At 35.8% G+C, this 11,778-nt stretch overlaps 1 protein-coding gene across 2 annotated transcripts in view; it reads left to right on the forward strand.

The window, feature by feature from the left end:
• Positions 1–5,398: 5,398 nt before the first annotated feature.
• Positions 5,399–11,778, forward strand: part of LOC107548261 (heparan sulfate glucosamine 3-O-sulfotransferase 5) — a 13,479-nt gene continuing 7,099 nt past the window's right edge. For both annotated transcript variants that reach the window (XM_016228894.1, XM_016228895.1), the window contains exon 1: positions 5,399–5,664. Coding sequence is in view for 1 of the 2 variants with exons in the window: in XM_016228895.1 (XP_016084381.1) it covers positions 5,642–5,664 (23 nt within the window). In the remaining variant the exon portion in view is untranslated. The remainder of the gene's footprint in view (positions 5,665–11,778) is intronic.

Below are 11,778 nucleotides of genomic sequence, written 5' to 3' on the forward strand. Positions count from 1 at the left end.
AAATGTGTGGAAAAATCAATTTAAGACATTGTAAAACAGACAATGAACACTATTAACAGCAATTATTATATGATGCAATCAAACTTATAGCAAAATGTGGTAGTTCTGTATGTTGTTTCCGGGTTGGCATCATCTCTTCTCAGGTGTTCTGGATCCAGACTGAAGCTTGTGTAAATCCTAGTTACGGCAAAAACAGAGAAACAAATAGAGACATAATTAGCGTAGCTGCTGTTCCAACCAAGCAAAAATGATTTATTTAGCCCAATCTAAAGAATAATAATGTGCATTTGATCAGATATAACTGCAGTACAAGATTATGATATGCATTATTTGAATGCTTGGCCAAAGAGATGTCTTTAATCTAGATTTAAACGGAGAGAGTGTGTCTGAACCCCGAACGTTATCAGGAAGGCTATTCCAGAGTTTGGGAGCCAAATGCGAAAAAGCTCTACCTCCTTTAGTGGACTTTGCTATCCTAGGTACTACCAAAAGTCCAGAGTTTTGCGACCTTAGGGAGCATGATGGATTGTAGCATGGTAGAAGACTAGTTAGGTATGCAGGAGCTAACCCATTAAGGGCCTTATAGGCAAGTAATAATATTTTGTAACTGATACGGAACTTAATAGGTAGCCAGTGCCGAGACTGTAAAATTGGGGTAATATGATCATATTTTCTTGACCTGGTAAGGACTCTAGCCACTGCATTTTGGACTACCTGTAGCTTGTTTATTGAAGATGCAGGACAACCACCTAACAGTGCATAAGTTTAAAATAAGTTTAAAAAACATCTGTCTGATTATACTGAAAATGGCAGATCTCATGTTGTTCACAGGCTTGATGTGACCAACAAAGAAAACCTAACTCAGTTATTCAGGTCATTACATGACGATTATGTCAAGACACAACAATCACCATCTGATGACATTTGCTTTTTGCATGTCCGCCTGTTATACTTCATTCATTGCAGCCAAACAAAATATAATATGGAAAAGTCAAGGGTCAAGAGCCCAAATAAAGTAAACACTGACCATTATAATGGTGACTTAATAAAAAAATATTTTCTTCTTCGGTAATTCTGCTTGTTAAGATCAGGTGTCTTTAATAATGGTCAGTCATCACTCAATGAATCTCTTGATTACCTCATTAACTCTAACACTGCTTCAGTGTTACTTTTAACACTCTGTAATGTGGACACATATAGAAACCCAGCAGTGTTAATTTGACACTGGGGATTTTGCTGTGTGCCTTGGCTGGTTTGCAGCTCTCTGGGCTGACTGATATTTATGAGGGATGGCTGAAGAAGGTGGGCTAGATCGGTGTAGTTAGAATTTGAAGACATAAGGCTAGAGAGACAGGGGAAGGCCGAAGAACTGATGAAGCTGGCCGAGGAGGTGGTGTTGCTGTGGCCAGGGTATACGGGCTGCTGTTAATTGACAAGCTGTGAGGGAGGGGAAAAAGGATAGATTAGTTGGAAGAACGGAAGGTATAGAAGGAGGTGGAAAAGATCCACTGAAAGGAATGATTCCGGGGTTTGCTGCATAAGGGACTTGATTTGGGTTAGTTGGTAGAGAAAAACCAGAAATAGTCGAAGCCGTATTGCTGTTAATGGCTGAAGGAAGGGTAGAGGAATGGATGGTGGGATGAAAGGATGAATGTGTGTTAGGATTTGGGGGAAGTTGTGAGCATAAGGATGAGAAGGATGTAATTATCTGTGATAATTCTAAGGTGGAAGGAGCATTTGCATTGGTGGCATTTGCATTTGGCCGCCACAAGGTGCCCCGGATGCTGCTCGCTGAGGCCGTTGATGAGGCTGTGTGGGGATGTCACGAGTGATGATGGGAGGATTCTGTGAGAATGCTGGAAGAGTTGAGGGCACTGAGTTTACGTTGAGAGAAGTGTTGATAGATGCTGTGTAAAGTTGGAATAATTGTGATTTATTATCAGAGCGGCTGAAGTTGATGCCTTTATCCTTAAGAGCACGCTGAAGACGAGCCACGGTCCATTGCTTGATGTTACTCTCTGGTCCGGGAGACTTTCCTTGAGTGCGTTGGCGAGGACTGCCGGTGGATGGATGTTGATGCTGTTGACGAGAAGAGCAATTGCACCAGCTTCCGTGCCTGTGAAGTCAATGACTGGGCTAAGGAATTTGAACAGCGGAACGCAGCCGATGTGGAGATTGACTGCGTGACGATTGTTGAAAAGATTTTCTGGGTGAAGGAGAATTGATTCAGAATAAATCATCGTCCGAGTCAGAGGGGTTGATCTGCACCAATATCCATGGTGAGTAAGTCCAACAAGAAACTGTTCACTATGAAGTGCTTATTGAAAACAATCTTATTTATTTGAAGCGAAGTTGCAGAGTGTTCTGGTTGAAATTTCAAATGTGAAAAGCAGATCGAGCATGGTGTTGCTTCACAATTTGTGGTCAGCTGTAGCAGGTTTTGTAAGGGGTTATGGGAGAAAAAAGGTATTTTCGATACTTTGAATTGATTGAACCAATTGCCTGGTAAAAGTTTTCGCTGTTTCGCGTAGCTTGAAAGTCTGACACTGTTGATGTTTGCTGGTCAGAGCGGTTTAAATGCAAATAAAAATCAGCTCAAACTTATCTAAAAACACTTTTTTCAAACCAGTGGCAAATGTTTTGTTGAAAGTGTAATCTATTAAATGCAATTAACAAATTGTACAATACCATTAAATGTTAAGTGTCTATAAACATAGCTTGGTTCATGAGGCCAATGAGAGACTATTAATTACAACTCCTTTTTTATAGTTCAAATGTGTCATTTAAAAATGTTGACGAAATTAGCCAGTTTACCCGAGATCAGGTAAAGCCCATATGGACACTGGTTCATGTGTTTATAGCGATCACCCCCTAGTGGCGGATCCTTGAAATTTCCAGACATTGCTGAACAGTTATAATGCAACAAAGCCTTTTTTATTTTTATTTTTTTATTGAACAGTATCAATTTACACACTCAAATGGGGAACAATAAAATGCATATGACAAAATATACACTTTACCAATCACATCTCCATCATACATAAATGTCCATGTGTGTATATATGTATATCTCTACATACAATAACAATAAACAAAACAAACATTCTTTAAACATTTGAGGGGGTTTCAAGGAGGAAAAATAAATAAATAAAATAAAGGGTTCAAAATCTTACCAGTCTTAAAAGGAAATAGACTCATACATGGTTATATACAATTCCCAGAGGAATTGATTATCTTTGGATAAGTATTTTAAAGATTCTAAGTATTTTTTACATTAATTTTTAAAGCAATTTAAAGAGGGTTTACTGTTATTCCACTTACTTTTGTGTATATGATATTTACCCATTGTAATAATAATGTTTAACATCAATGACATGTTTTTCGAAAGACCATCTGCACAACCAAAACCTGAAACAAATTCAGTGATGGAATATCAGTGTTGATATCAATATTTAGCCAGCTGTTAAGATCCTGCCAGAACTTCAAAGTGACTGGACAAGAAAACAATTAATGTTCAATGGTTTCAGGCTCTTCTAAACAAAAAAACACAAGGATCTACTTCAAAACGGAATCTTTTCCGTAAAATTTCAGCAGCTGGATACACATTATTAATAATCCTAAACTGAATATCCTTCATTTTAGGTAGAATTGGCCATTTAAGATAATTACAGAATTTGTTTTTAAATATTTTATTTTCAAATTGTTTTAATTTTGAAGGTGTGTTGAAGTCTGCAAATAATTTACATTTTAATACATTCCCTGTTACTTTGTTCTTACATTTTTTTTGTCCCCAATATATACTTCTCCAATCTTTAACTCAGGCAATTTAACGGATACATTTGAATACGTAAGAGTGTTTTGTGTTAATTGTTTTAAAGCAAGAGGGATGGCTTTTCACAAAGTATTAAATTCTCTAAAGGAACATTTTATCTCAAACTTCTCCATGAATGAATTATGTTGAATAATTTGATCAGTTACATCTAAAAGATCTACAACATATAAAACATTTTTTTCATACCACTCTTGTTTGAATACTGTGTTTCTCCTTATTGTAATGGTTCTGTAATTCCACAATGTAGAATGCAACAAAGCCTTGATTACTGAAATCGTGTGACTTTGGCCGTTTGATACGTACTCCAATTCACTGATTCGAAACAAATGACTCGCAATGGCTTCCAAGCTTCATAAAGCAGTATTTCAAAAGCGCTCATCACTATGTGCAAGAGAGCAACAGATGTCAAGATTCTGAAATACTCACAATCTTTTAAGATAAAAGTAGAAAGCCTATTAGATAAATAGTTTTTAGACTTGCAGAGAATTGTTAATTGGCACATGAATTTTCATCTAAAAGATTTTCTACCTTTAGATTTGACGGGTAGACTATAAATCATCACACAGGGGGTGATATAGGCAGGTTGGTATTCCACATCGCAGGTTAACACTCTGAATGGTGATACACTATTTATATCTCGTTTTTGTTTTTAGTAGGCATCCAAGCAAAAGAGTTAAAAAAAATTGTTTTATTATTCTTATTTGGCATATGCCGTGATGACCAACTTCCCGGCAGCTACAGAGTTGGACTTGAGGAATGCAGTTGGGAGGCATTATAACAAGAAATAAAACCAATAATTAATCATTTCCTTTAAGTTCACTGTTGGTTGTTTTATTTGTTCAAATAAGTAAACCAGCAAAAGGATGACTATATTTTTTGTTGTCATTTATGTTTTAATGTTAAGTGTGATAGCATGCTCTTGATTTGTATTAGATTTTTTTATTAAGTTATTTAAAATATTTTTTTTTTTTTCATTTTTAGATTATTATCTTAAGTTGATTTTTTTTATCATAATATTTATATTTAAGTGTATTGTATTTATAACATTTTATTTTGTCATTAATTCTTTTGTATTTGTGACATTTTGTATTGTCTTAAGTTGTCCAAATTGTTAAACATGTTATTTTGCTTAATAAAAGCCGTACATTTAATCTGTTTTGGATGGATTGCCATTTTGTTGTCTATTAGATGTATGTATTCATTAGCTGTCTATTTGATGACTAGTCTATTCTTGGGCTATGATTAGACGTCTATTAAATGTTCACTGACAGCCCAAATTGAGCCTTGTTTTAGCCTAGACGTCTGGGCTGTGTTTAGACGGCTAGACGTCTTTTAAACGCAAAATTGCTTGCCGGGAACTCTCGACAGAAGAGGGCGTGATTTCATTAAAAACAGACAACAGGCGGCTTCGACCACAGTCCAGTTGTCCTGAATCAGCTAATAGGACGCCGCCTTAAAACGCATGTTTCCCGGCCACCTTCCGTCCTGCGCCCTCATTCACGCTGCGCAAGGCTGGAGCTCATCCCGTGGCGCGCGCACGCCCAGCATCAGATCAACGCTCTGCTAATTAGCTGATGGCCTCCGTGGGCTAACAAAAGACTTTACGATTGCAGAATAGCGCTTTTTCCTCCACTTGTGATGGTGTTAGGTGTGAGGGTGATTCTGGTGTTGACGTTTGCACACTGACAAGCTGAAATGTAAACTGTCCGAAACACTCCGGAGGAGGGATAGAGGTGCTGATGCTGGAACGCGTAACGTTACTGACCCATCGCCACCTGCGCACCTGTGCTTTCTTCACCGGATAGCCTTATGCCAAGGACGATGCCGAACAGGTATTGCATGTTTTCTGGGTAGTAAATCAAGTCCACGACCAATTATCCTTAGAGGAGACAGAGTACCATTACATGCAGGCCTAACCTTATAATCAACACGTTTTGAATTTCAGCAGTTTTCTTAACATATATATATATAGACAACAAAATATGACAATGCTTTATTTAAATGCAGCCAAAATGATCATACATCAAAATGAATCAAGTAGTTCCTGTTCTCTGCATAAGCAACATCCAGATAATTATATCCTACATTAAACATAGGCTACATACAATTATAAATATACAACTACATACACCAGATTTCCACCTATATAACATGAAATCTCATAGGCTTTGGCAAAATATGTTGGCTATTATAATTTTCAAGTGAAACAGTCATTTATTGGCAGCAGTTTCACCCGTTTCAGTTTCAGTATGATTTGAATACATTACTACAAACTAAGCAGGTTTTATTTATAAATAAATATTGATTCTAATATTTTTTGCTGTAATGTATTCCAAGGATTCAAGTTGGTGATGTCAGAGAACAACTGAGCATTAATAAAAGAAAGAGACTAATGAAGAAGCAGATTAGCTGAAGACTACTTTTAAGTTAACTGGATTAAAACATTCATATTTTTTAGTTTGGTGATTTACACAAAGCAAAGAATAGTGAGGTACCAATTACAAAACAAAAATATATGGGAATATACTGCAACATATAATGCGATGCATTACAAATTACATTTCCATATATGGGAAACTAGTGCTTATATTTTTTAGTATACTGCAATATGTGCATTGACCATGTATGGCTATGTATTGATACAAATAAACATATTTAGAAATGAAGACATATAACTATATATATATATATATATATATACATACATGTGTGTGTGTTTGTAAGGGTATTTTTGTGTACATATTTTATATTTATTGGATACATGTAGTGCACATACATGTTCCCATATAAATGTGAATCTATGTGCACACGTAGCCTACTCACATTCTCGGAATGAGTTACAGCAGATTTCTAGTTCCGAGCATGCTTTGCTTCTGACTCTTAAAAGCGAGTAAATGTTCAAATGAAATATTATGTGTTTTTGCTCAGTGTTAACATAGGTAGAGATCTGTTTAGTGTTCAATGTTCTATTATTTTGGAATTTAAAGGTTTCTGGTATGTCTGAGTTTTTAGAGTTGCCGTTGTGCTGAAGAGTAGAGCCTGCGATTAGGTTGACGATCGGACACTATTTCGTTTATAAGGCAATTCATGTAAACATATTGTTTGATAGAAAAATAATTTTGTACATGTTGGTGTGCTTATAACGTTAACACAATTTATTTTAAACTTGCCATTAAATAATTTGTTATATTCATATATAAGGAAATATTTTTTTTGCGTGAGGTAATATGTTGCTCATAAATATATGGAAATATGTTTTTGCTCAGTAAGGCATTATTCAACTTGCTTTTTATGAAACAAATGCAGTTATATCACTAACAAGGTGAACAGATAATGTCTCTCAAAGTGGTCTAAAACATCTTAGACATCAATACTTGGACATCAACACGTATATAAACCTACAACAATGGCGACAATCAGCAAAACATTCAAATACAATTTTCAACTCTGAACATAACTAAACAAGCTACTCAAAAGTCACAACAAAAGAAGAAAATAAGACAATTCAAATGCATAATTTTTTCATACTGGGAGCCATAGTTTAGTTTAGTACTATGCTGGCACCCAATATGCATTTCCGCATGAAGCTTGTTATTGATTAATTCAGCTCTTAATTCATTTAATTATCTATTTAACTGCAACACTGCTCGAGTGTTACTTTTTGTCTGTGGACGCATATGAACAGTGTTATGAGTGGTGTTAATTTAACAGTGAGGATATTAATGTGCATGATACAGTGGGTATAGAAAAGAATCATCCCCCTTTAAAATTTTGTTGCTTTGCAGTCTGAAATGAAGACAGACAGTTTAATCCAGCTGTATTTATTTATAACATCCAAGTGAAAGATATCACACCATGATATAAAATAATAATAAAAAATGCAGAATTCCTAGGTTGGAAAAAGGATCACCCCGTCCTAAAAATTACTTGTAAATCAAGTGTGGCTAATCATCTTCTTGATGGCACACAACGCCATTTGACTTTCATCTGTGATCAGCTGTGGTCATTTTGATTAACTCAGCATGAAAAGAGCTTTCCAGGAGCATGTCAGGCCTTGGTCGTACAACTGATTCAGTTTCTCTCTCTAAACTAGAGAGCTTCCAGCTTCCTCCTGGGTCTTTCATCCAGTTTGGAGCGACATCCTGATCCAGGAAGGGTCTGTGTTGAACCAAATACCTTCCACTTCTTAATAATAGACTTCACTGTGCTTCTAGGCATTGATAAAGCCTTTGAATTTTTTTGCATCCATCTCCTGACTTGTGCCTGTCCACAGCTTTATCCCAGAGATCTTTTGACAGTGTCTTGCCACCCATAGTTAATTGTTTAATTGTTTGTTTCAGTTTGGTTCGTCTTCATTTCAGGCTGGAAAGCAACAAAATGTGATTATTTTAAAGGGTGTGATTCTTTTCTATACCCACTGTAAGTACTCTTAGCATTATTTTGGGATGATCTGGTGCATCTTGATATGTAAAGGCAGTCTCTGTATCATTTAGAGCAGTGGTTCTCAAACTGGGGTACGTGAGATGACGGTGAGGGGTATGCGAACAAAATTCTGAGTTTTGGCATTCATTTAATACCCCAACTTAAAGCAAAATTAAAACGAACGTATTTCTGACAAGCAAAATGCCGCTTCTAATGTAAAAACAGGAAAATGGGGGTCCCGTAAACGGTCAAATACATGATATCCAATCAGCTTACCTCATTTTTTGCGGTCAAAACTGACCGCATCCACACAAGCAGCTGCATGTGATAGGATGGCCACTGAATATGCTGCTTTAGCAAATCGCGCTGCTGTTCAATGTATCTTTAAAGTAGATCTTCACTAAATAGCATGAAGAGCAAATATTGACACGCACTGTACATTGAGATCGATTTAAACTCTCTTCAATACAGACACACTCTGTGCGGGTTATTGTTTTCATGTTTAAGATACGAGCAAGAATGCAAATTTCCCTGAATATCCAAACGATGGCAAATGTGCCATTAATTTTTACAACAGTTCACCAAAAAACCTAATGTTAAGTTAATATTAAGTGAACATTTTACATTTTAAATGTAGCCTACATTTTGAACAGAATATTGTCATGTTTGTTCTATTTTGCAACGAAATAATAGTTCCAACGAAATACGTATCATCTGGTGTGCATCTCCAAGCATCATACAGCAGTGTTTCGTTAGTGAACGAATCTGCGGCTTTGAACGATTTGGAGAGTCAGTTATTAATAACCCATTCATAACTACAGCATTTTGCTTCGTTACTGAATGAATGAATGAATGAATGAATGAATGACGCGACACCTGTCTCATTAAGACAGCGACTTGCCACCACCTATTGGCTGTTTTATTTTTAAATCTACAAGTATCACTTCGATTTGCCATCATTTATTGCTTTATTTATTATATTATTAATACACTTAATGAAATGTTAAGAATATGACATAAAACATGACATACAATCAGAGGCGTTGTTTTTTACAACAAACATTTGTACATTGCTGAATTAATAGCTTGAAGAAGTAGCTTACACATTTTGCTTATAACTCTTTTGAGTGAACATTGTGAAGGTGTTTCTCTTTGGTTTATTGACTAACATCCAACTTTTACAAAACAGAAAAAAGTCCTATTAAACAAATATACATAATGCTTAAATATTGAAAAAATAATACTTGCATTTGCTCAGGCTTTAAGACATGAACACTTATCATATGATCCTCAACAGTGGTGACTATAACTATTCATGCTGCAGTGCATGATGGGAGTTTTTACTATGGTGTTACCCAGCATGCATTGCAGCATGAAGCATTTTGTTGATTGTCACCATTGTTGAGATTCATATGGTGGTTCTTGATGTCTGTGTGTGTCGAATCACTGGAGATCAAATAAATATATATCCATAATTAAAATTCATTATATATAATTATTTGAGTAACACTTTCATTGAATACTGTAGTTAAACAAGGTTGATTAATCAAAATCTAAACATATATTAAAAAACAAAATAATCTAGCTCTGATGTGAACAGCTTGGCCCCTGATGATTATTTCATCATTTGTAATCAGTTAATAGCTGCTCACTGCACAGCACTGATCTCACTGCTTTTTAACACCACATGCATTACCACAAAGAGAGCTCTAACGCAAGCGCTAAAGGTCAAGAGCGCAACTAAAGCAAACAACCCTAACTTAACTGTTATCTAATATTCTAATAAGACTCAGTTGACATGTTGTTGCAAATTAATGAGAGTTAGTTGACATGTAGTTGCAAAGTTATTTATAGTGAGTAGGGGTGAAACAATTAATCGACATTAACAACAACATATATTTTTGCTGCTGAATAGTCCGTTGATCTCATACGACCTAATGTAAGAGTTTTCAACCAATTAAAAAATGTAAAACAATTACATTGAACAATTTAAAATAATTACACAGTTAATCATTGTAGAAGGTGAATTAAGTTGTAAAGTTAAGTGAGCACATAATAAAAAAAAAACATCTTTATTTAGATTTCTAAATGAGCACTTTGATATTTGCAATATGTGTCCCAAGGGTATCTACTGCATTTGCTTCTTTTGCCTCGGATGTATATATACCACTGTATCAAAAATGTGTGGAAATTCATGGGAGATACACTGTGGCTGTAGTGATACAGTAAGCAGTTCAATGTCTTTTGTGTGCACACTCTTTCTCGCAATAACCAACGCTGTCTCACGGCCAATTTGTACGTATTTTACAAGGTGGCTAATTCGTACGAATTTGTACGACCTCACTCGTATGATTTTGGACTGATTCTGTGATGGTTAAGTTTAGGGGCGGGGTTAGGTGTGGTCCTTCGTACAAGTTCCTACAAATTTGCCACCTCGTAATATAGGTACGATTTTTCACAAATCATATGAATTCGTACGAGTGAGGTCGTCAAATATGTACGAACAGGGGTGGCGCCAGAGAATTTTGAATGCAGGTGCTGAGGGGGCACTAGATCTTTGACAGGGGGAGCTGGGCAATTACTAATAATAGCCTAGTAAATATGAACAAAATAGGTTATTTCTTTTTATATAAATAATAAAATAAATATAAGGAAAACTTGCCCACTCTATTTTATTTATATTTTATTAGTCACTACGTGATTATTTGCCTCATCCCAATTTAATAAAATTTTTCATTTTATGAAACTACGTAGATCAGTCAGTTCCCAAATATTTTTTGCATAAGCCTAGACATTCACTGAACAAGAATTTCACACCAAGTATTTATGCGGAGGTTGGGAGCTAAAATATTAGCATGCTTATGGAGGCCCCCGCATGGTCTCTTGCATTTTTTCCTGCGGAAAGAGCTTAAAATACTCTGTTATTTTTGGTCATACAGATAAGACTAATAGGCTACATCATTTGCTTTTATTATGCTTTTATTTGTGTACACAGTACACTCACAATAACACGTTATGCTTTTATAAAATAGAGAAAATAAACCGTCTGCTGTCCCAGTCTCCGTGAAACTGACACATCACAAGAATCGGCCACTTGCCTCACAGGCATAAGAAATAAACCTATAATAAGCTTGAAATGTCTACTATTAAACGAACCAATTCAAATAATAAAAAAACTCAAAAAACAGTTTACTAATAAATCCAGTGGTGGGCCGTCAGGGCCAGCAAAGCCTTCTCTGCTGGCCTAAACACTATCAGAATCACTGATTTAGTTTTAATATATTTTTCCATGAATGTGTATTAAATTATTTCCAATAGTCTATTCTCTTCTGTTCATAGCTTTTCTCTTGGTTGCACTGCTTCCAGCAGTGTATGTTTATATTAGAGCTTTTATCCAATCATATTTCAGCAATCGTGTTGCCAGGGTCAAAGAAATCTGCCTTAAGGCCTTCAGAATCAACAGTGCAGGCGTCTGTTAGCTTAAATCAATGGCAATGAAACCGTTGCTTTAACCAATCAGATTT

Source organism: Sinocyclocheilus grahami, unplaced genomic scaffold, assembly GCF_001515645.1.
Source record: "Sinocyclocheilus grahami isolate Dianchi unplaced genomic scaffold, SAMN03320097.WGS_v1.1 scaffold345.1, whole genome shotgun sequence".
NCBI lineage: Eukaryota > Metazoa > Chordata > Actinopteri > Cypriniformes > Cyprinidae > Sinocyclocheilus > Sinocyclocheilus grahami.